The sequence below is a fragment of the Zeus faber genome, assembly GCF_960531495.2.
Source record: "Zeus faber genome assembly, chromosome: 15".
NCBI lineage: Eukaryota > Metazoa > Chordata > Actinopteri > Zeiformes > Zeidae > Zeus > Zeus faber.
Window position 1 is genome coordinate 12,025,079 of NC_137194.1, and position 25,386 is coordinate 12,050,464.

Consider the following 25,386-nt stretch of genomic DNA (forward strand, 5'->3'; position numbering starts at 1 on the left):
CGGGGAGGGTGGCGGGTCCCGGGACTCAGTGGGCCACGGTGCCTGCAGGGACAGCCCGGGTCCAGGTGTGTGACAGCATTGGAATGAGGGTCAGATCTCGGTCCCTTCCAGATCATGGGAGTAATAACAATGACCTGTGATTTGGCTCCGTTTCACTCAAGCCAATCCTATTACCATGCCAGCCTCTTTGCAATATTCGACCCTATTGTATTTGCTGTCGGTGTAAGCGCTCAGTTGCATCAAGTCTAATTATCACAATGATTTGATAAATCATTTCGCCGCATGAATGTTACTTCTCAAAACGGGGCTCGGAGGAATTTCTTCTGCTAAAAAAAATTAATAAATAAATAAATTTGAAATTAAAAATTACAAAAAAAAAAAAAGTGTATCTCTCTCAGAAGTTGTCGCTGGTTTTACGCGTTTCGTTCAGTTTCGGATGAACTACGAGCCATCTCCGGCGCGTCTCTGGGAAGCGCAGCACCTTCCGTCTGGACGCAGGTGTCCAAGTCACTTACCGCAAAAGCGCGCGACTCATGAATATTTCCCATTGACCGCCTCATCCCATTCCCAGTCCCAGTCCCAGTCCCAGTCCCATCCAGGGGCGCCCGGCTTGAGCTTTTCTCCACACACTTGTCTCCCGTCGCGTCCCGGCGCTCCTGGCCGCCGGGCTCCAGCCATTGGGTCTTATTGGCGTGGACCAGACTGCCCTCCCTTCCTCTGCGCGTCCCCACTGCGACAGCACACGCCTCCAAGTGGAACCTGCTCCACCACAATGTGATGAGTTCAGTTGCATTAAAGTGGTAATCCGTCCGATTATTTTGTGAAAAGAAATCCCATATTTGACATTTACCCCGTGTTTATTTAGCTGGCACCTCAGAAGAAATAGTCATTCAATGTATTTTTGTTATGTATGGATTCCACTGTGCGCTGTTTCCATTGTTAGTGGCGGGGTCCGCCTTTCCCGGCAAGAATGCCCTGATAGTGCATGCGTGAGAGGTGAAGGACGGCCGCTGTGAATTTCATAATCCAGCGTAGCTAGTTGTGGTCTGTAAACTGTTGCAATGGATGAACGTTTACAAAAATAAACACCCTCAGATTGAAAAAAAAAAAACCCTCTAGGGACCAAGACAAAAACCCTCGACAATCGATCAGAAGAAGGCAAACGTTTGTGAGAAGAAAGCGAGCGAAGGATAAACCTGGATGTTGGAAAAAAAGAAAAAGAAATACATTGCACTTTAGAATGGAATTCTGGGAGTTATTGTAAATCACCCGCATCTGATGATCTCGTGGATTTACACTTTAATTACAGTTTTGCTCTTGAAACATCTGCAGAAAACAATAAATATATAACGATAGGAAACTTTTACGCACAGATCGGCACGGTCACACTAACGACATCCAAAGCGTTCTAAACACAACATTAAAAAAAAAAAAAGGTTAATGTGTGTTGAATTAGATCGTATTAACAAATTAAACCTCCCCCTCTGATATCCAGGGCAGTTAAAGAGCTTTAAAGTGACAATGGCGGTGTCTCGGTTCATCACGGTGCCGGGGTGAATCAGTCCACCCTTCTCTCTCAGTATCATTATCATGGCTCCCAGTTATTAATAGCTCATGGTGAAGGTGAGGTTCCTTGTCAGAAAGCGTCTAGCCTTGACTCGCAGACTTTGCAGCGCTGCTTCCCTTTGTCATGGCTGCTCAAACAGGAGATCCAGGGTGACACACTCGACCCCCCCCCCCCCCCGAATTAGAGCGAACCCAAGGCCTTCTCCCTGGAAAACCCACCCCTTTGACCACCAACATATTCTTTTTTTTTTTTTTTTTTTTTTTTAAATCAAACTCAAAACAATAGCTGGGGATAGGAGAGTCATGAGAAGGTGTCAAGAGATAATGTCACAGAGGGCACAGCGCCGAGAGGAATTATGGAGAATTGTGCTCTGCCAAAGACGGCGACATTTCTAATCGCTTATGGAAGCGAAAGTGAGCCGGGAATAAAGGTCGTAGTGTGTCACTGTCCTGCCTCGTAGTTTCCCTGAACTCTTGTGGACACCATCAATCATTCCCACTTTGACTCTGTTTGGAATTTTTACTATTGTGTTTAGGGTCGGTCTGTTGGTGCAACGTTGAGCTATCTTGGTGTCAATTTGTGAACGATAGATAGAACGATAGAACGACAGTCAGACAGATATAACATCAGACAAACAGACAGACAGACAGACAGACAGATATAACATCAGACAGACAGACAGACAGTTCACCCTGGGAGGGAAATTGCAAATATTAAGAAAAAAAATAAATAATATATACAGTGAACCTGTTGATAAACAATACACGTAACAAACAATGTAACAGAAGACAATAAACTTGACGTAACAAAATGAAAAAGAACCTCGACAACACACATAAACCTAAGAAGTTAACAATAAAACAAAACCAAACAATAAATCTGAAAAAAATGAAGCTCAAGAGAGACAATGAACAGTGAAGATTTGTTAACAATAAACCGAATTATAAACATTAACTACAAACCTATGAATATGCAAACAAATTCTATAAAATAAACCAAAAATGTAAACAGTAAAAACGAGAAAATAAATTGGCAATGTACAGCAAACCTAGGAGTGAACTAGTGTGGGGAAATTCGCCATTATACAATTCACCCAGAAATGAACAATAACAATAAAACAAACCGAATAGCAATTATCAGTAAACCTATGACTGGACAATTTGGAGGCTCTGGGGTAGCGGAGTGACGGGGTTAAACCCCCACGTCCCCGTGTCTTCTCGATCCACCTGCTCCAGGGATGCAAGGAGTGAATAAAAACTGAATCAAGTGTGCCAAGCGAACGTAAAGAAAGATTTTGGAACAATTTATCGTGATTTTAAACGGCTTCCAGCGTCCGCCGCCACCTCTGCAGAGTGATGGGGTTGAGGCCCACAGTGGCCCTTGAAGGTCGGCTCCAGAAGATCCCAGGATGTGGAGGGGAGGGGCGGCGCGGCGCGGCGGAAGAATGCTCGAGTCAGGGCCCGAGCGCAGATGAGAGATATCAGCTGTCGTGACAAAACGCGAGGAATGACTCAATCAAAAAAAAAAAAAAAAAACAAGCAACAAACTCTTTTGTATCAACAGCGACCGACGGCGATGTTTATCTCACGGACCAGGATGAGGGAAGAGAGAGAGTTTGGACATAAAAGCAAAGGGGAAGGAAGCAAACATCTGTGGGTCGGAGATGAAACTGCAGTCGTTATTATTATTTCGGTATCCCCATTCCTTGACCCCACCTCCTTCACCCTCCTCCTCCTCCTCCTCCTCCGCCTGGCTCTCTACAACCTTCACTCCCCCTCTTCAGGATGGGAGTATATGGCTGAGTGAATGGCTGAGCTTCCTGCTAAATCATAGCACAGAAAATGAGATCTTTCCTGCCGGGGTTGTGCCTACCCCGCTTTGTTCCCTCCAACTGGACGCAGAATATAAAGCCCCGGCACCCGGGGCCTCACCGTCACATGCCGTACCTCCGTCCCGCTCCGTCCGACTCCAGCCGCCTAGCGTGCGCTGCTATTGGATTCGATCGAGAGTTCCCAAAATTGTTTCGTTTTTTTTTTTGTTTTGTTTTTTTTTCCCCTCCCCTCCATCAAAAAAAAAAAAACAAGAGGCCTAGCTCTCGAAAACAATGCTGGCCGTCTCATCTCAAGTGTTGGGTCTCGTCCTTTGCAGCTGAATAGACACTCTGTGGGATCCACTTCCTCACATGGAAGCCGTTGGAAGGGTTGGGGGTCAAGGCACTGACCCCACACCCCCTCACCCATCCTTCATCCCCACCCGAGCGGCGGTACCACCTCACTTCACCGTCTCTCGCCCTGCTATCAGTGCAGGAAGAGGTAGGGGAGGGGAGGGTGGGGGTGAGCGCTCATCTGGGCTGAACGCAGTGGAGGATTTTTTCGGTTTATCTTATGGACTGAGTTGACACAGTGAATCAAGGGCCCACTCATCATCAATAGCCTAAATTCAGGTGTCAGAAAACGGCATGAGGTTCATACATACATTATATACACTATGTGGTTTTGTTTTTTTTAAATATATATATATATATAAAATAAAAATTAAAAACAGAACCAAGGAGCTCTGCTGTACTGGGGTGGACAATGGACTGGACCAGGGTGGAACTTCCTGGCCCCATATAAGCAGGTCAGAGATCAGATACGCTATACCTCCTTTACTACGTCCGAGTCAGGGATATACTCTACTTTCAGAAACCCAGCATGCACGCGGTTCCGCCGTCACGGGTTAAAACCTCCGCATCGGGGCCCTCGAGGCATTAAGAACGTCGGGCCCGCCGTCGGAACGGCTGCGTGGTCGGTCCGGGGGCCGCGTGCCTCGTGCCAGGGAGTGTGTGAAGCGAGTGTGCCGTGAGTGTGCGCCAGGGTGGGGGACAGTGCCGCCCCAGTATCAGTTGATTAGCTCCAAAGTCCCGCCTTTCCTGTGACTTGACGCTGTGCTCGCGGGTTTCCCAACGCAGGGACGACGGCTCCTAATGCACTTTTGGCATGAACTTCAAAAGGCAAACTGTGCGGAGAGCTAATCTGTGCCCCCTCCCCCTCCTCCATCCTCCATCCTTCATTCACATGTTTTCACAATAATGATAGCGTATCTCGTCCCATTACAGGCTGCCCGTCTTCCGCCTCCTCGCTCTTATACTGATATGTCACAGAATGGCTCCGCTGCGATTGTCTGAAAGGTCTACGAACTCCTGAAGAATATGTGCTGGGCGCTTCGCTTACACATCTCAAACCCCATGTCGTGACAACCATGCTGCCTCGAATGAGCCTAGGCAGCCTGAACCGTGAGCCAATTCTGTACAATATTGTATTTTTCCTTCAAATCCATAAAGTTGTCTTAAGCAGCCAATGCAGTTTCAGTTCATATCAAACGACGACTAGAAAATGTCCTTATTGCATATCCAAACAGCAAAGCTCTGTTTTTATCTATATACTTAAAAGTGAGTTTCAGTTTGTGCGGAGCCGTTCAGTGGGACACTAGGTTTGGCACAGTGGGAACAAGAGGTCATTCTTGGTTGGAAATATTTGGAATTTTCCATGAAGAATTTTGTGATGTTGAATATGTGAGGATGTAACGCGTCGGCCTACGGTGTATTTCAACTGCGGTACTTTGTATCACTCACGAATAGCAATGTAGAGAATGATCCCGACTGCGTTAAAAATAACTTAGCGTGAAGGTCATTTCTTCTTTTTAACTCTCCGCTAATGGATCGTTTGGTCCCTCCTGGAATACAAAGATAGTGGGTGAAACGACGGGCATTGTGAAGCCCTGGAGCGAAACACACTCCTCTTTAACTTTACATCTCACAGGAGAACGACTCATTCCAAGTCCATCCAGTGTTCAAAGGACATTGAGCTGCATTTCTTTTTTAGCAGAGGAAAGGGAACACAAAACAAAAGCCAAACCAAATAAACCCAATTAAAACATCGAACGAAGGCAAAACAAAAAAAAAAGGGAGAAATTAATCAGTGCATTGAGTTCTCTTGTCCCGACCCGAGAAGAAAGAGGGGGGGGGGGGGAAGGGCAAAGGAAATGAACAATAGGCGAGGAAAACGGATGGAAGAAAGGAGGAGGGTGGTGGGCGAAGGAGCGAAAAGCGAGCGCACATCGCCTCTCCTCCTGATTTGCGGACGTTTTATCTGGCGATGGCATCCGTGAGGGGAAAGCGTGGGCTCTGGATGTGGCGGCGGCGCGGCCGGCCTCCACTGACAGACGGCCCCCGAAACAAAGGCAAAAACCAAAACACGTCTTTCTTCTGCTGCTGATTAAAGAGAGCAACAAAGGGTGGAGGAGCGCCGCCAAAAGACACGCACACTTCTGATCGCTCAGGCTCATCCGCCAGAAAACCAGAGGGTTAGTTATGAGAGAGACTACATGGCCACGGTGAGACAGCTTTTACTGTATTTGATTAGCTGATTTATTGCAGAATCTGCCCTCATGTGGCACCTAAAAAGACACCAGGAATAATAAAATAGGAAAAAATAAAATACACATTTATTGCAATTTTGCTCAAATAACATTGTGGCAGGAAAACCTTTTTAAGAGAACCTGAAACTTTTTTTTTCTTTTTTTCCCCAGGTTCCATTGCAATCTTTGAGAACACCTCTAAAGACATGTTTTAATGTTACAGCCACAACTGTGAAAGTCCCATTGTTAAAAGCTCAACCTGTTAAAGCACAGACACTTATCTCCAGAAATTCCCTTAAATTCTGAAAAAAAAAAAAAAAAAGAAAAAAAAAAAAAGAAAAAAAAACCTAACTAGACTAAAAACTTTTTTTTTTTTTTTACACTTTGTGAAACCCTGAGTTTTGCATGAAATGAATGGCAGGGAAGGACCTGGGAATTACCGTTCTCACCCGCTCAGGTGTTGGTTATTGGGTGTAGGAGACACTGCCCCCTGCTGCTAATCAAGCGAACTGCTAGCAACCTGCCGATAAGAGTAAACAGCGACGTGCGATGAAAAACACCGCTTAATACAGGGGGGGGGGGGGGGAGAAATAAAAAATAGATATATGACAAGGAATTTGGAATGATTGCATGGCAAGAGAAGTCACATTTTCTTTTAAAAAATAAATATGAAGTCACCCGACACAATCACCAAATATATGTGTTTAAAAAAAAAAAGACTTCCAATAAATTGAGATGAAAGAAAATAACATTCCTTACAGAACACCTCGAAACACAGTAATAATTAAACAAAGACATTTTAGGAAATTTTTAAGTGTATTTTAAGTAAAACTCCCTAGTAAAAATGTATTGCACGTTTTTCCCCACATTTCTTTAAGGTTCACAGTTTGATTGGTCTAAGACAGAAATCCCTCCTATTGATTGTCAGATAGAGGCAGTAAAGTCAGTTTGAAGGAGATTTTTTTTTTTTGCCATGTCTGGAAAAAAAAAAAAAAGAGTAAATCCATCTTTTGCAGGCAGAGATGTCTACTGTTCTCTATAGAGAAATAAAACCCCATGCTTAATGACAAATCGCCTCAGAAAAGGTTCATTTTCTAGGCGTTGGCTCAACGTGCGGCAATAAAACCAAAAACAGCGGCAAATTTAAACTCGACTCTTCCGTACGCTCAAGTCAAGTCAAGAAGGTAACCCCGCTCGGTGTTCAAACTTAAGAAGCTTCCTCCCATTAACCAAACAAAACCCCAGTGCAGACTAGACCAACAAACAGATGGAAATGAGATCCACAATCCTAAAATAGTGGTACGACAGAAGAGAGGGGAGAGCTGCAGAGAGCGACCGCTTCACCTCGCGCAGGAAGAGGAAATGTTGTCATAGTGAAAAACGTAGCGTTCCAAAATAACTCAGACGCCGACTTTGTCCGTGTGTGTCCACTGAGCGTTTAATGGACCCGTTCTCCGGGAGGCATTTGAGGAGAGGTTGCCATAGTTCACCACGGTTATCTGAAAACTATGAGAACACTCCTGGAACGGCAACGGCCTCGATCCCTTTTTAGCCCCGGCTCAGTCATCGTCGGGCCACTGCAGTGCGGCAGTTTCTCGAATTCAAACAACTCGCCATCGCTGGTTTCCTCACGTAAACTTGTATTTGCGTTTAAAGTGGAATTCCCATCGGCCAGACTGGCTGCGAATTCCTCTAGTACAACCATTTTTTTCTTTCTTTTTTTTTTTACTTGAGGAAGCCCAAAAAGTAAGAACATTGGCCTGAGGACAGAATTCAAAATGACAGCGGTCCGGTTGGTCCACCTCGTCCCTCAAAGGCCGGGGTCAAAGGGCAGGAAAGGCCACTGTGAGATGAAGAGTGGGACATCACTGGATCTTGGACAGTCCGCTGGCCAGGAGGAGTCTGAAGGGGATGGTGGAGCGGGACACGGTGAGGGGCAACCTGTGGAGACCTGCGAAGAAATGGACATTCAGCAAAACAGTGCGTGTGGAACGGCCAATTTGGATGAAGAAAAAACAAAACCAAACAAAAGAAAAAGTCCAGTAACAGAACAAAAGCAGGTTTGGAAGCAGGAGCGGGAGAGAGATGCTATCTGAGCCTCGAGGAAGGGGAGTGTGTGTGTGTGTGTGTGTGTGTGTGTGTGTGTGTGTGTGTGTGTGTGTGTGTGTGTGTGTGTGTGTGTGTGTGTGTGTGGGGCGCGTCCACACTCCAAGTCCTTGTTTGTGTTGGGTGGAGGAGCAGTGGGTGTGTATGTGTTGCGAAGGTTGGAGGGCGGCGGGAGCCCAAGGTCCCAGAGGGGACTCTACTGGTCTCCTGTCCCCCTTACACCTTCCTGAAAGAACTGAACCCTTTCTATCTGAGGAAGAGAGACCAGCCCCGTGGAAACATGGACGGCAGTGGGAACCCTCATCCAAGCGCGCGCACACACACACCCACACACACACTTACCAAAGGCTCGGATGAGCTCTCGTTGCACCGCCCATGTGACCGTCTTGATCAGGGAGGCGGAGGTGAGGCCAGCAAACAGCATATTGTAGAGGAAGACGATGTAGAAGTTCCCCAGCCAGTTGTAGCGGCCAAAGTCGCCCAGGAGATCAAACCGTGTGATGCCTGGAAAGCAACAAAACATGAAAAATAACAATAAAACAAAACAAGAGCATGGCTTATGTACACGACAGACTGTGGCCATGTCAGAAAGAAAAACTGCCTTAATTAATGCTAGAATGTCAGGTCTCACCAGCAGCCATTACATACGGCCACATGCCCTCTAGTGGCCAAGAGAGGCAATGCTCATTCAGCATAAAGTGGCAGCAATGAAAAGCCTTGTTGTGGTGAAAGGGGTATTAATTAATTTAGGTTTGTTTTCTTACCGAGTGTGCGTGAGAAAACTGGCAGTGCAGAGCTGAGGATGAGCAGACAAACACAGTTCCCGATAATCTGAGGAGGGAGGAAGAGGACACGGTTGAGAGGAAAGAAAGAAAAAAAAAAAAAAGGCAAAAAGCTATTTTGTGATCAAGTTTGACTGCCACAGAGGTTAGTTTGTGAGTCACCTGTGTGAGGTTGGTGTCCTGAGCGCGAGGCACAAGGCCGGTGAACAGAGGAGAGCTGTAGAAACCCACCACGGAAGACACCATCAGGTACCTGGCGTACTAGTTAGGGATCGTTCTACAGGGAAGCATCCACTAGACCGGATAGTGCTTTCTGACAATCATGAAATAGCAACAAATACCAAATGTAAAATTGATGCAGTTGTGCAGATAACACATGCTCACATTGGTGTTTTAATGAGATGAGAATTACTAGATCTCATTGCACTTAAATTCTGGGGACATTTGGTTGATACAGCCACTGATATCAGAAGTTCAGAAAAGACCTAAACATCAGGACAAATTAAAAAAAAAAAAAAAAAAAAAATCCAATGGTGTACATGACATCTATCATTTTAATAACCACTGAGTTGGTAGTAAAAGCATGAGGGTTAGGTGTGTCATATTATAATAAAAATCAAGCACAAAATAAATAACCCAATCACAGAGCGCTCACATATGGATTGAAGTAATGGAATAATTTGAGAAAATGATCTAAAAACAATCTTCGATTTGGTTCTCTGAAGCCATATCTGAAGGATACAAGATGAGAACCACTTGCACTGCAGCTCCCAGGGATCCAAACATGGAGAAGGAGGCGGTTCCCAAGCGAGGGTCCTGAAACACACACAGAGACCACCAAGTCAGATTCATCATGGACAGAAAGAAAACAAACAAACAAACAAACACGGAATGGTCCCAAACTCCTCCAGGCCGAGCCCTCACCTCCATCCCTCTGGGCATGGCCGTCTCGTCGAGCAGCAGCTCCAGGACGTTGAAACAGACCATCAGCACGCAGACCACCTGAGAACAGCAACAACTTTATCAGAAAAAAAACCCCCAAAAAACAACAACGACAAGGAATGTGCCGCTACGTGGGTTTAAAGGAGACAAGCAAAGTTCGCACCGTCAGAGCGAGCAGGAGCAGCATCGCCAGGGGGTAGCCCAGGTTCCGTTGCCATGGCGATGCTTTCCTACGCATCTCTACAAAGAAACGAAAACGAAAACAGGTGAGCCACCTACACAGGAACATGGAGCCCGAGGAACCGCCGGGGAAGCGGCCCCTGCAGCGTGTCTCACCCAGAGCGATGCGTCTGGTCTGGACCGTCTGGTGCTCGCACTTCATGGCCTCCACGTTCATGAGCGGGACCCAGCACGATGGGCCTCCAACACCTCCAACATCTCCGACACCTGGACGCACGACATGCAGTGGGTCAGGACTCCACACAACACATTCAAACGATCCACAATCAGAACGTAAAGAGGGTCCTTGGTGGCTTCCTTACCCTTCAGCTTCCTGGCGAGCGAGGCCTCCTCAAACGAGGTGCAGCTCAGAGTTTCCTCTACGTTCTCCAGGAGCTACAGGAGACAAGAGACTGCCGTGAGGACCCAAAGATGGTACAAATTTACCTATTTGAGAAAATACGATAAAAGAAAAAGCATAAAGGCTTTATTCACACACACACACACACACACACACACACACACACACACACACACACACACACACACACACACACACACACACACACACACACACACACACACATATATATATATAAATAATACTTATAATAAATATACACATATTTAGCATATGAAAAATATATATACACTACTCACAAAAAGTTAGGGATATTTGGCTTTCGGGTGACATTTATGGAAAATGTAAAACGTTCACACTACAGTGATATGATATCATGAAAGTAGGGCATTTAACTAGAAGCATGCGATGGTGATTTCCTCATCTCAAACAATTTATTGAAACAAAAGCCAACAACAGTGGTGGGTAAACCACAACAAAAAATGTCAATGTCTCAATAGCTTGTCATGTGCCCTTGAGCATCAATTACAGCTTGACAACCACGTCTCATGTTGTTCACAAGTCGACTTATTGTCTGCTGAGGCCTGGCCCCCCACTCTTCTTGAAGGGTGGTCCTCAGGTCATTGAGGTTCTGGGGTACATAGTTACGAGCCTCTACACAGCGACTCAGCTGATTCCATAGATTTTCTACGGGATTCAGGTCTGGAGAAAGTGCAGGCCACTCCATTTGAGGTACCGCAGTCTCAGGCAGCCATTCCCTAATGATGCCACCTCCATGAGCTGGAGCATTGTCGTCCATGAAGATGAAACTAGGCCTGTGTTGTCCATGCAGGGGCACAATGACTGGATTAATGATGTTATTCAGGTAGTATGGGCTTGTCACTGTACCATTCACAAAGTGTAGGGCAGTTCTGTATTGACTAGACACACCTGCCCACACTGTAACACCACCACCACCACCACAGGCTCGTCTGGTGACAACAGTGGCTGATGCATAGCGCTCTCCTTGACGTCTCCAACATCGTTGGCGGCCATCATTTCTGCTCAATGTGAATCGATTTTCATCAGAGAACAGCACTGAGGCCCACTGGTCCCTCGTTCAGCCTAAATGCTCCTGCTGATGCCTGTGCCTGGTGGTGTGGTCAGGTTCCCTTGCAGGTCGTCTAGCACGCAGACCACACTGATGTCAACGGCTTTGAATGGTCTGACGTGACACTTGGGTGCCTCTCACCTCCCTTAAATGTGCCTGGAGTTGAGTGGCATTCATCATCCGGTTGCACAGGGCACTGTTCACAATTAATTGTCATCAGTGTGGGATGTGGCCAAAGGACGTCCACTTCTATGACTTTCTGTGACTCTTCTCTCTGTATCTCTGTTGGAACCTGCTGACCTGCTGCTAACCGTCTTGGTCTCATGATGTCAAAATGTGAACAGCATGATGAAGATGACTGTTTAAATACCAATTCAAATTACACCAGGAAATGTATTGGTCGATTCATGGATCCAACACCTGTTGTGAATTTTGCCGTTCAGCTCCTTGTGAAAGAACAGCAAGTTGTGCATTCAAAAGTTGAGAGAAGGTCAAATTAAGTTCACCTGTAAAGGTTATAGTGCATTTTAGGTTCATCCTGAAATTCTACCCGAAAGACGAATATCCCTAACTTTTTGTGAGTAGTGTGTGTGTGTGTGTGTGTGTGTGTGTGTGTGTGTGTGTGTGTGTGTGTGTGTGTGTGTGTGTGTGTGTGTGTGTGTGTGTGTGTGTATGTATGTATGTGTATATATATATATATATTTTTTTTTAACCCCCTGCAATTTCTCTCCTGGGATGAAATAAGTATGTATCCAAATATATATATTAACAAAAGTATATTGTTTGGAGGAATTAATAAAAAAATCAAAAAAAAAATCCCAATTTCCTCATCATCTGTTGGAAGGCCAAAGGAAGGCTGTAGAGCACACGCCAAAACTGTGACAAGGCGTTTCATGCTCCGTTCTCTATAAAAAAAAAAAAACTAAAAAAAAAACCCAAAAACCTGCAAATCGGAGGCTTTGCGCTCACCCTCGGTTTGACCAGGAAGCTGCCGGTGACGCTGAACATCCTGGACAAGCCGAACGGGGTGCACACTGGAGAGGGAAACACACAGAGGAATTGGAATGATTATATGATTACGTTGAAAGCCGCTTTACAAGGACATTGTTCACCAACACTTACACAAAAGCAGCAACACGCCAAAGAGGGAGATACCAGAGTACAAGTAGGGCAGATAGTACTCCCACAGGTCTGGGAACAAAGGAAAATATTATGAGCCTGGAAAGAGTAAGAATATATCTGTATCCTAACAGAATGGATTCGAGCTCAATAGCCGTGTAACTAATATAAATAAAATGAACGACTTTTCAATCAAATAAACAGCATAAGTAAAATCAGCATTAAAATATTAGACAACTCGTTTCCAATCAAGTTCAAAGTTTAACATCATTAAAAAGTCAAAAAAATTAGCTTTGACATTGGAGTGAAAGGAATATAAGGAAATCAAAGACCCATGTCTCCAGCGTTCAGTCGGATTATTCCAGGGAAAGGATCCACCATCCCAAAAGGTCCCCTGAAGCCGCGCTGGACTCACCGTAGAGGCTCTCCCTGGCCATGTTGTGGTGTAGGAGGGCGGAGGCCACCCACACGATGCCCAGCACCAGCAGAGCCAGCAGCAGCAGCAGCACGACGGCCTCGTACACCCGGGCCATCACCCCCTAAACACACCAGCAGATATAGAGTTATTCACAAGTCAGCAACGACATTGTCCATTTCTAGATTTTGGAGCTGTAGAAGTGCTATTGGGTTAGAGGGCAGGCAACACATTACCTTTTTGGACCCGGCAAACCCTTCAGACTCGGTGAAGAAGTAGGCAAAGGGCATGAGGAAGACCAGGGACAAATTGGAGAAGAGGAAGACTAAGTTCCACAGGCCTGATAGAAAGGGGGGACGGTAGAAAACAGTTGCTTTTATTGAAGGCATTAATCCCAGTCAAAAAACTTTTATGCAGTACCACTGTCCGCCACCAAGAGGCCACACACTACCATGAGATGTAGGAAACTAGTCAGCCGTGATCAGTGAGAGACATAAATGGGAAGTACTGAAGGCACATTTCCATTCCAAGGCTGTTGATCTTTAATTCTACATGAAAAACTGTATTTAACCAGACAGTAAATAAGGACAGGGACCCAACACCTCAGGGTGTACACGCCCAAAAAGGTGCCAAATAGCACTAGCAGACTCTAGACTGGCAATAGCAGCTCTTAAAGAACTAAAACTAATTTTTAATATATCCACAGTTCCATTTTCTCAGAGTGTTTGTCAGAAGAACAAAAGTACACAAGTCAGCTTGGCAAGGTAAACTCATATGCAAACGTTCAACCCTTCAGCATTTTCTGAGCCTCAGCTTTTCCATTATCTCATTTGTGCCGTGACCCTGTTATCCTAATCCAGTATAAATAAATTAAAAAAAAAACAAAAAAACACTCTGAGCCAGATGTACCGTGGATGAGCGAGCCGTTGAGCCACTGCATGTAGTAGCTGTGAGGGAAGGTGAGCAGCACCTCGTTGGACAGGATGGAGATGGGGAGCAGCAGCACTGCACACACGGCCACCGAGAGGGTAAAGGTGCACAGCCACAGCCTGAGGGCGGAGAGAGAGAGAGAGAGAAGTGTGACATACTGCCAACATGCGGGGACAAAGGGCAGAGAGGGACACACACGTCAACACATTTACAGCCAAGCGGCCTCCAGCGTGCGGACAAGTCATTCACACACTAAATCACAGCTAGGGATTGCTGATTTACCGCGGGGGCAGTAAATCATTATCATTGATCGTCCACTTACGCAATTTTGTTGACGGTGGCATCTTCAATGTCATCTGAAAGGCAGCACGGAAAACAGAAAGAACAATCAGTTTAAATATCACATGGGGAATCAGAATCTGTTTGTGTGGCCAGGTACATTTTCACATACGATGAATTTGTTGTGGTGAGGATTGGTGCATTGCTACAGACAATTAGCATTAAAAAAAAACTAAAAAAAAACTTTATAAAGAATTGTTATATAGAAACCCCCCCCCCCCCAATTTTTTTATATATATATATATATATATATATATATAAAGAGACATGTGCATACACAGTACGTAGCACACTAGAATATGTTAAATAAAGCAATAGTAAACTAGTCGTTATCAATTTATTAGGGATGCATAGATACAAGCATCTATTCAATACTGTGTTCATGTAGTTGTAAAAGTGGTCTGACAAGTAAAGTAAACCACATACACGATGATATCAATTTAACATGACAGTTGCACTCACTTCCCATTTCATAAATCATCAGTCTTGTTCACTATGACTCTGACTGAACATTTCGGTATTCCTTTCAACTCTGTATTTGGAAGGTACCCAAGAGTTTTATGATGGACCATTCCAACCCAGGTACCCGTTGAAAAGCAAGAATGTTAATAGATGGGTTAGTGTTGCTTCGCTTTTGTCGCGGGGGAAATAACCAAGTGTGGATTGATGCGAGTGTTCCGAACAGAGCTGCAACAGAAATCACAGAGAAAAAAAAGGGAAGAAAGAACATATATTTTTGGCTCCATAAGGGGAGGGGCGACATTGAGAACATTGCGTTCAGTGGAGACCAGGAGAGTCCCAGACTGAAACATGCAGCTAAAAACATGTTAAACAAAACCAACTTCGCTCAAATGTCTAAAAACATTTAGATTTGAAAACTGTGTTGACCAAAGGATTCCAAAGCAAATTTACGGATTATTGGTGCGTGGCCTGAGAGCTGGATAAATCAGGTGCCGAAGAAGGAAAACCCGTTCTTGTTTATACACCTTTGACAGTTTGCGTTGTGTAATTGTCATTTCGATGCGAGGCAAAACCGCAACTGATGCACAGAGGACACCGGCAACAATATCCTAATGCGTTGCATGCGTCCTGCCCGCTCCCAAATCCAATAAATGAGCTGGCGGCCTCCCAGGTTCCGACCCAGTGTAAGAGAGCCGGCTATTTGGAGGTGCTTCAGCTGCTTCTCATCGAGGGTTTCTTTTAGGGTTTGTTACATAACTCGCGAAGACACATTTTAAATAGGGACAGGGTGTATTGGGTTTCGTTCTAATGGGAAACTTTTGTTTTCCATGAAGGTGAGCACAAAGGTCCCAATCAACGAGTCAAACACTTTTATTGAGACAAAACAAATGCAGCAAACTGGCTCTTTTTTTTTTGTTTTTTTTTTAACAGACGTCCTTGGTGACCAAAGGTCATCATGTTTGTGTCCAGGAAGAAGGACCTTGGGCTTAATGCATTGGTGTGTGTGTGTCTGTGTGTGTGTCTCTTGCAGGAACATTCTTCGCCGCCCCTCCACCGCTCGTACCCACAGGGGGGCTGTCTGGGGTGGTGGCTGCACATTACGTAACTCCCACCTTCATGCAGTTCGGGGTCTGAGACTCAGCCCTGATTCACAAGCTGGTCCGGGCTCAAACCCCGGGACAAGCCGCCTATTTATGTCACATTGCGCAAATGTGTGCGCCCAAACAAATTCACTGACTTTGGAGTCCTAGAGCTTAAAATAAAAAAAGATAAAAACCAGGACCTCTTAATCCCACCGTCTCCATCCTAAATCGTGGCTTATTTACTCCCAACAAAGAGTGTTTGTGTGCACACATGCCAGGAGGGAGGGAGGCAGGTTGCATCTGGAAATCCAATCTAGATAGCTGCACCTGTACATGTACAGGTGCACATGTACTATGTATTGTGAAAATAAAAATAAGGAGTGCCCGAATTAGAATTCCTAAACTGGTGTGTCATCCCAAGAGCTGTCAGCGGCGGTTTGGCTCCGGGCACTTTCTCCGACTGAATAAGACACTGTTTATCACCTTAACAACAAACTTATTTTCATACTCACCGGTGATGAACTCTGCGTTCTTCTTGAAGTGCGTCAGTATGAGGTAGGACAGAATGTAGAGGCACGTGAAGAGCAGAACGCAGATCTGACGGAGGGATTAGAGGAGAAAAATAAAGTATGCACCGTTGTTTTGTTCTTTAATGTAATGTTCCAGACCTGCCAACCTTAAGAAAATATTTTGAGTACCACAACAGTGGAACAGGGAGTCTCCGTGGCGTTTGAGTCACTGCAGCTATTCACACTGTCGTCGTCTTGTAACGAAGTTCATCAGATCGTATGCAAGATACTACAGCTAACTACTGTATATACAGTGTACAAATTTATCTCATAAGGAGATACCCCTTGAAATGCATCATCTCGTCAAGTCATGGAACATGTTTACCAACTAGAGGTGCACGGATTGCAATTTTCTTGGCCGATTCCTATTTCAGAGTTTTTGGGTTTTGTTTTTTTTAAGTCTGACTTGCAGATTCAGATTTCAGATCTGCGGTACGTCGATGAAAAATCCTGTGGTCTGATCACGCTCACATGATTGGAGAGCTAACTGCAATTTTCGATTACCACAATAGTGAGATTGCTGATTTTGACACGGTTTATTTTTGTGAATTATTCACTATGGAACAATAATAGAACATGAAACTGTCACTGAGTTCCAATGAAATAGAATTTGGGACTATCATCAAGTTTCAGTATAATTCAACCTGTAACTCTCACTGAGTTTCAGTAGGACACAACATATAATTAAACATGGAAATGTTCAAACTTCAGATGAAAGTCTCTTTCACTTTAAATGCAAATGTACATTTATATTATATGTATATGGTACTTTGCAAATACATTGCAATCATTACAAATAAAATAAAATAAATGGCTGGCTCTTCTCACTCTCATTCACTGGAAGTCCCCCTTCACTCACCATGCGTTGAACCAACTGAATCAAATCGAACAACTCGTTTTACTGAGTGACTCGTCGAGAACCAAGTCACAAAAAAAAGAGAGTCTATCTTTCCATCATGAGCGGAGCTCGGCTGTGGCTGATAAATATATAAATTTGCATAGTTTCAGCTGGCATTTTGTACCTGTGTATTTTCACTAAGAGTTGGTACAAAATGCTGAAGTTCTTTTTGTGGCTCAGTTTGGAAGATCTCTATGTTCACAAAACGTTGTTTCACAGAGGAATAATGTGGCTGTAGGTCATGGCTGATTGTGACAAAGTGGAATAGTGTAGAGTCAGTCGATCGCAAACCGACTTCAATATTCTGAGTTCATTTTCCACCGATGAATGTCACGACATTTCACAGGAAGCGCTGTGAGGCCGCAGGATACAGGAAATAAAACATATAATGCAATTTGCCGTGACCTTGTTGCATGTGTGATGCAAGAGGGCATGAAACAGTATCAAATACAGGACAATAAGTGTTGGTATTATACAGTTTTTTCCCCTCATGTCTTGTGTTAATAAAACACAGTTTAAACATAATAAAAAAGGTATATTCAATTGGCCAAAATATTGAAACACTCTTAAGGTCAAATGGCTTTGTCCCTGTTGGGGAATAGTTTCCACTGTTAATACAATCTGTATTTAATGGGGGGAAAAAGAAAAAAAGCCACAAAACTGTGATCTTGTAATAGTAAATCTCATCATAAAATCAAAAAGCATCAGTAACATTGCAATATGTTCATTTCACACACTTCTATATACTAACACACAACTGTAGCGTAGCATAACATAATTCTCTTACACATAATGAAGTTCTTAATGATGATTTTGTTAATGTTGCCAAATATTGTCAAGTATGTGTCATAATAACAAAAGCAACATCCCACATTTTTAAGTGCTGTGACTGACAGATGGCAGTCTGAGGATTAACCCTTTATTGAAGAGAGAAATGGGTGAGAATCAAACTGAGAGGGATTAAGAGCAGCAAACTTGTCCTCGTCTAGACTTAAAACGATGAGTGTGACCTACAAATTCCTCCTGAGATGTTGTTTATTCTTCAATCTTCCGTCTTGAAATACCGACATTAGATTAGAATCTGAAATCCAAAGGGTGGCTGCGACGAGAGACAATAGCAGCGTTACATGAAACGTCAGGTCATGAGTCTGACACAGCTGGCTTTAAAAACCTTAACATCAGGAGAACGCTAGACCACAACAAGAAGAGCAAAATATAAGTATGAGCGATAAATGGAAGTTTGACCCACTAAAGTACAACTAATAAATTAAATTACTGGGACTTATTTGGAAGTGCAGGCGCTTGCAATGCAACATTAAATTGGATAGTCACATTTTAACGCTCATCTCAGGATCGACTGTCTTAGTATGGTTAACTTGGGCTGAATTTAAAAAAATGATATTGACTGTCAGTTTAGGTTAGTTCAATTTCAGTGTTAAAGTTGATACTATGTTCAGTATTATTAACACTGACTCAATTACTGAGTCAACTTATGTGCAAGTCTTAACTTTGGACAATCCAAATCAAGTGTAATTCTACAGTCTTATGCGACAATAAAGAAAGTTCAAGACATTGTGTTTCATAACAACGGGGCCCTGTTGAGAAGCTGTTGACAGCATTGTTCAAGGCGCATGTTGGGTGCAAAGTGGAGCAAAGTGGAAAACGCAAAGTGATACTAGGAGTTCCCCCGTCTGCCGAGAAGAGACTCTGTTCAGGAAAACCCAAGCAACATTAGAAGAAAAACAAAGTGGAGCCCCAAGCAGAGTTGAGAGTGCAGGTCAAACAGATGGAGCGGAAGAGCGGCGGCGCTGGCAGGATGCAGGGGCCTGCCCCGAGCTGAGAAAAGCCCAAAACAATAGGTGCGAGGCGCACGGCGGCACAATGGAAGAGCGATATGTGACGACGTGTGTATAGGGTTCGCTTTCAGGAACCCGTTTGATAACAGAACCCCACAGTATACCTCTGCGAGAAAACAAATAAAGAAATAAATACAAGTTTCGACAGTGCTCACTGATAAATTGACAGCAATTACCAAAGCTATAATTAACCATTCAGTTGCATCGCAGCATATATTTAAGAGACAAACCGCCCAGGAGAGATGGACTACAACTAAACCCACAAAGAGATATTATATAAATGTTTCCATTATGACAGAGCTTTTTTTTTTTTTAAGGGATTAAAGTACAATATGGACATACTGTACACTAATAAATTGGGAGGCGCGCGCGCACACGCACACGCACACACACACCCCTCTTTTCTCTCTATTTATGCACAATGAAGTGGAAGAAGCTGACCCACTTAAGGACATCTATATGTTTTAGGGAAAGCAAGTGAAGGCCATAATCGGTGAAGGGGAAAATAAAGTAATCACAAAAAAAAAGATGATTCTAGAAGCCCCTTGAGCTACTAAAATGAGAAATCCGATCTGATTTTTGGATTCATGAGGAGTCAGATACTGACTGGTGAGTTCCGGGGATTTTCTATTATGATCACCATCAAAATATATTTACAGAACGACAACATTAACCTCAACCAAAAACTGAATTGTATCTTTTCAGAACCGTAATTTCCTACAAGTGGGCAAACCTGGTACGGAACACTGGCAGCATAATAAGAGATTGGTGAGATGTTGCAACTTGCAAACAACAAAATGTACAAACCAGCTAATCAGATCAGTCTGTGGAATTGTTCAGTGGTGTTCAACATCTAAATCTCTCCAAAAAAATAATTAAAAAAATCCTGTTAACAGCCTAACAAAGGAAAACAGGGTACAAAGCCTTGACGGGTGAAGAGGGGAAAGGGGGTGGAAAAAGGGGCCGAATACCTCCCTAGGTGTGTTGGTGGTAGAGCACATGTTTTACTGGCATAGACCAGACCTGGCAACACTTGGTAGAAGATTGGAGGGATATTTAGCAGGAATTCTAGGATTTAGAGACAGGTCTTATTGTAAGAGGGGATCTACAGCCCAGTGTGTATGATTACAACATTCTAGAATAATGTGCAAATGTAAAATAGTTTCTTTTCACATGTGTTATGCATTCTGCTGCACTTTGCAGAGTTATTTGTCTATATCAGCAGAAAACCATAAGATTGATAGATATCAAGAAAAGAAGTAGACCAGCCAGGAGGCTTGAACAATTAATATTACAAGTTTGAGCACAAATTATTTGAAAAACCAGAAAGCCACTTTAGTCTCCAGGGCTCTATTAACAATATAGGACAATATATTAATCAATAGCCAAAAGGCTTTAAAATCAATGTTTGTCAAAGAAACACCCCAACCCAACGCAATGCTTTAATGTCTTGTAGAACAGGCCTTGGAGATTGACGCAGAACCAAGATCTGCACTAATAAAGCACATTCAGATAGTTTGAGCCCATATTGGATTGTATACTCTTGAGGTATTCATGCAATTATCTAAATCAGCCAATTTTGTGGAAGCAGTGCAATGCATAAAATCATGCAGTTACGATGGTCATCAGCTTTGGGTAATGTCACATCAGAAAGGGGAAACAAATGTGATCTCAGTGTTTTCGACCAATGTATGTTGGCTGGTTTGAGTATTTATGTAATTGCTTATCTCCTGGGATTTTTCCACACATAACAGTCTCTAGAGTTTACTTAGTTGAGGGGGAAAAAAAAACCCATCCAGTAACGCCTTGTTGATGAGAGAGGTCAATGGAGAATGGCCAGACTGGTTAGAGCTGACAGGCTACGGTAAGATAACCACTCTGTTCAACTGTGCTGTGCAGAAAAACATCTCAGAATGCACAACACGTGGAACCTTGAGGCGGATGGGCTGCAACAGCAGCAGACCACGTCAGGTTCCACTTCTGTCAGCCAAGAACAGAAAGCTGAGGCTGCAGTGGGCACAGGCTCACCAAAACTGGACAGTTGAAGACTGGAAAAACGTAGCCTGGTCTGATGAATCTTGATTTCTGCTGAGGCACACAGATGGTAGGGTCAGACTTTGGCGGCAACAGCATGAATCCATGGACCCAACCTGCCTTGTGTCAACAGTCCAGGCTGCTGGTGGTGTTGAAATGTTTTGGGGAATTTTTTCTTGTCACACTTTGGGCCAATTAATACCAATCAATCGTCACTTGGATGCCACAGCCGATTGGAGTATTTTTTCTGACCATATGCATCCCATCATGGCCACAATTTAGCGTCTTCTAGCGGCTACTTCCAGCGTGATACTGCACCATGATGTCACAAAGCAAGGATCGCCTCAAACTGGTTTCAGGAGCATGACAGTGAGTTCAATGTTCTTCGGTGGCCTTCCCAGTCACCGGATCTGAATCCAATAAAACACCTTTGGGACGTAACTGGAGATTGGCAGCATGAAAGTGCAGCTGATAAATCTGCAGGAATTGCGTGATGCAATCATGTCAACATGGACCAGAATCTCAAAGGAATGTTTCCAGCATCTTGCGGAATCCATGCAGAGAAGAGTTGAGGCTGTTTTGACAGCAAAGGGAGGCCGTACCAAGTATTAGTATAGTGCTCCTAATAAAGCGCTAGGTGTGTGTGTGTGTGTGTGTGTGTGTGTGTGTGTGTGTGTGTGTGTGTGTGTGTGTGTGTGTGTGTGTGTGTAAAAATACCTTAAATCTAGCATACTATTTTATCTTTCCCCACTTCCTGTATTTTTCCTTCTTTTTTTTTTTTTTTATTAAGTTTGACACATGCAAACAGACTAAATAAACAGTTAGAAGTTGTCGTACTTAGTGCGGCTTTTACATCCATTTCCCTTCATTTAAAACGACTTCGCTGGAACTTACTATTGTCTCCCGGACGCGGTTGTGGAAAAGTTGCTCTCTGACCGACACGTCGTCCGCTTCCATTATCCGGAACCATACCGGGGGTCCCTCCTCCCGCTCAGAAGCACCGGGGAGAGTCGCACGGAGGGTCGGGGAGCATTTCCTCGGTGACGCCGTGGATGCAGCCGTCGGTGCCACTACATTTTCACCCGGTCGGCACTCGCGGGGGCAGCCGGCGGAGCTCAGCCGCACAGTGGAACGGAGCCGCCGATCAAAAGAGGGCGGGGCAGCGCCGGGGGGCGGGCGTAAAAAAAGAAGAAAAAAAAAATCGAGTGGGAGGGGCCACGGCTGCAGGCGTCGTGTCGCCTTCAAGTTCAGTGGGAGAGATGGGAACTGCCACATCCCGGGACTTGGGCCTACCGCTCGCAGTTTGTCTGACGCGGGAGTTCCTGCTTCGTTCGCCTACTTCTCCCGTTTCCAACAATCGATGCCCCCAGATGAAGCCAAGACGGCTTATTTGTGTTACTTAAAATGTTATGTTACACGGTCTGGAATAAAGAGAATCTACGTTTACCATCATATGCAAACGGGTTTACATTGTTGTATAACCATTTCATGGCACTCTGTATGGAACAATCATTGTTAAAAGTAATTGAAAAATAAAGTAACACGTGCCCCTCGCTTCTGCTGTTCTTTGACGTTTTTGGTAGAACGTAAGCAGTCGTAACAGATAGAAATCTGGCGATTGTTAATGATAGCGTAAACATTCAAATCGGCGACCGCGTCCAAGTTATTTGTACTCGTTCAAACCGTAATTCCCATTTGACGTTGAACGCAGCATTACCGTTGGTCTGTTGTCGTTGATGGTCCTAATAAAGTCGCTGCTAATGTCATTTATTTTACTATGCGTATATGCGCGTTGTTAAGTTGTGTGTGTAATGTGTGTGTTGTGTCTTTACCACTTCACTAAAGAGCATCGCAATTACAACGAATTGTTTTTAAATGGGTCTTATGAGTCTCGTTTTAACGGTTATCGCCCCAGCACACATGCCCCGCCATAACTGCCGTTCTTATAATAATATCCCAAATGTAATGCATGATATTTGTAATGCGTGATAGGTAACCAACCACTCAGTCTACGTTGCGCGCAAGCACATTATGTGTGTCATCTTCCAAAGTCCAAACTACTGTTGCAACAGGCTCCGTCTTAAACGACAGAAATCACTGAAAAGGATCTTTGGAGGTAAGAATAAATACATCAAATCATAGTATTACGCACTCTCTATAAGCTGGGATTGGAAAAAATATTTATACATGTCTTGATAAGTATATCAATAGTATTGTTATTGTTACTTTAGCGGTAGGTATCGCTACTTCTATCACAACAGGTGATATCACACTATCACATAAAAAAAATAAAAAATAAAACCTGCAGAGCATTATCGATAAAGCGATGCTTTTATTGATTTCTGTAGCGATGTTCTATTAATGTTTTTTTTATACCGATCCAATCATTTTCAGACTCGGCCTGCACTTCCTATAATAAACCGATTCCAGCCTTCCATAGGAAGACTATTTTATACCAATGGGAAATGTCATTATAATTGTCTGATCTAATATATGTCGATTCAATTGGGAGGGGAGTTTAAACTTTCGCAATGCTATGACTTTATTTCTCTCTGGCATTAACTGCAGGGTCATGACAGAGATGAAGAGGCTTTCCTGCTCTCAGCACCAGCTGTGATAAGACTCCCGGCATGGAGAAGAGAGTAATAGTGGCATATGTCCTCTGGGCAATAGGTGGACCCTTTGGCCTCCATCACTTATATTTAAGGAGAGATAACCATGCCCTGCTGTGGATGCTGACCCTAGGCGGGTTTGGGGTCGGCTGGGCCAGAGAGTTCCTTCGTATCCCAGCATATGTTGATGAAGCCAACGAGGCGACGAGGGGGAGAAAAAGATCCAAGAACCCTATCCCTCCCCCCTCGAGCCTTATCAGATTCTCTGGACAGGTTTGTGTGGGCATTTATTTTGGAACTGTGGCTCTGATAGGACTCAGCTCTCTCAATTATTTCTACTTGATTGTCCTGCCTTTATCGGTGGGCGCAGGGGTGCACCTGGTGTCCAGTGTCGGCCAACAGACATCAGATCTTCACAAGACTCTCATCGCCTGTCTTGTAACCTCCCCTATATTCTATGGCAGCACCTTATCACCATTGCCCATTAGTTTGGCTGCCAGCGTCACTGCTGCACAGCATCGCAGGTTCAAACCTCCACGACCCCCTGGGAGCAAGCCAGACCTGGGTATGATGAGCCCCATGCATTTTACATTCTAATCCTAGCATAGTTGCAATAAACTGAATAATATATTTTTTCTGTCACAAATCATTAACACTAGGATGAATTATTAACATTCATTCATATGTTTAGTTGCATTTCTGTATATTTCTTTGCAGCTCCCCGTCTTTACAGGCTGGGTCTGGCGTGGTTGGCCTTCTCTGCACCGCTGGGCTACTGTATCTTCCACAACACCACGGCCACGCTCTACTACCTCTCTGATTGTCTAGCAGAGCTGCTGAATATCTTCTGGTTCCTGCCTTGGCTCAGAAATGTCATAGAGTATCTCTTATTGATCCCATATCGGATCTTATGTGCACTGACTGGTGGAGGGTACACTGAAGAGGCTTGGAGGAAGGTGCTGGAAATACTGCTCCGAGAGTATACTGAGAAGGAAAAGCAGGCATTACAAGTGAGTAAACTCAAATCCTCACAAAAGGTTTTAATACTCCTGCCATTCACTTATGTTGTGCATATTGTCATTTTGCATGCCCAGGTGCTGTCCCTGACCGCAGACTCTTCTGTTGAAGAGATTACTCGCAGCTACAGGGAACTGGCCAAGACGTGGCATCCAGACCACAACCCCAGCAAAGAAGCTGAAACAATGTTCATAAAGATCCATGAAGCCTACGAGGTTCTCCTGCGACGGCACAACCCCAATCGATTAAAATAGTTTTAGAGAATCTTTAACCACAATGCTGGTTATAAGGTTGTAAGAATCTGACAGCCTTGAGACGTTCACTTTTCTGGGAATAAAATGTATTCCCATTCCCATTTATAATGGACTGAGCAGAGGAATTTATTGAACTTGAAGACAACTATTTGGTTGCGTGGACAACATGGAATATGCATTGAATCAAACAAATGTGGTGCCATCTAGTGGAAAAGCAGAGATAAAGTCTTCAGAAAAGTGTTGTTTGTCACTGATACACCTCTCCCTCTCTCTCTTACACCTGACGAGAACTGTGTTTCGCATGTCTATACATTTTAGTCCAATCATCATCATC

General features: G+C 44.1%; 2 protein-coding genes across 2 annotated transcripts; one reads left to right on the top strand and one right to left on the bottom strand.

The window, feature by feature from the left end:
* Nucleotides 1-6,072: 6,072 nt before the first annotated feature.
* lmbr1l (limb development membrane protein 1-like) lies at nucleotides 6,073-22,282 on the bottom strand. Its single transcript, XM_080014511.1, has 17 exons — nucleotides 22,064-22,282; nucleotides 16,325-16,409; nucleotides 14,252-14,285; nucleotides 13,909-14,048; nucleotides 13,236-13,339; nucleotides 13,000-13,123; nucleotides 12,588-12,656; nucleotides 12,435-12,499; nucleotides 10,338-10,410; nucleotides 10,132-10,242; nucleotides 9,959-10,035; nucleotides 9,778-9,855; nucleotides 9,596-9,669; nucleotides 9,016-9,106; nucleotides 8,836-8,902; nucleotides 8,414-8,575; nucleotides 6,073-7,916 (listed from the first exon to the last, which is right to left on the bottom strand). Exons 1-17 carry the CDS (start codon nucleotides 22,124-22,126, stop codon nucleotides 7,831-7,833), a joined length of 1,503 nt encoding a protein of 500 aa, XP_079870637.1. The 5' UTR covers nucleotides 22,127-22,282; the 3' UTR covers nucleotides 6,073-7,830.
* A 1,517-nt stretch (nucleotides 22,283-23,799) lies between these two features.
* Nucleotides 23,800-25,052, top strand: dnajc22 (DnaJ (Hsp40) homolog, subfamily C, member 22; the record flags this gene model as incomplete). Its single annotated transcript, XM_080014615.1, has 3 exons — nucleotides 23,800-24,346; nucleotides 24,499-24,791; nucleotides 24,876-25,052. The coding sequence occupies 3 exons, from the start codon at nucleotides 23,800-23,802 to the stop codon at nucleotides 25,050-25,052; spliced, it is 1,017 nt and encodes a 338-aa protein (XP_079870741.1).
* Between the last annotated feature and the right edge of the window lie 334 nt (nucleotides 25,053-25,386).

Excerpts from the sequence above, each read along its gene's own strand:
- lmbr1l (XM_080014511.1), bottom strand. The coding sequence starts at position 22,126 with ATGGAAGCGGACGACGTGTCGGTCAGAGAGCAACTTTTCCACAACCGC. Across the intron at positions 16,410-22,063 it reads ACCGCGTCCGGGAGACAATA|ATCTGCGTTCTGCTCTTCAC; the intron begins GTAAGTTCCAGC and ends TCCCTCCGTCAG. Across the intron at positions 13,340-13,908 it reads CAACGGCTCGCTCATCCACG|GCCTGTGGAACTTAGTCTTC; the intron begins GTACATCTGGCT and ends CCTTTCTATCAG.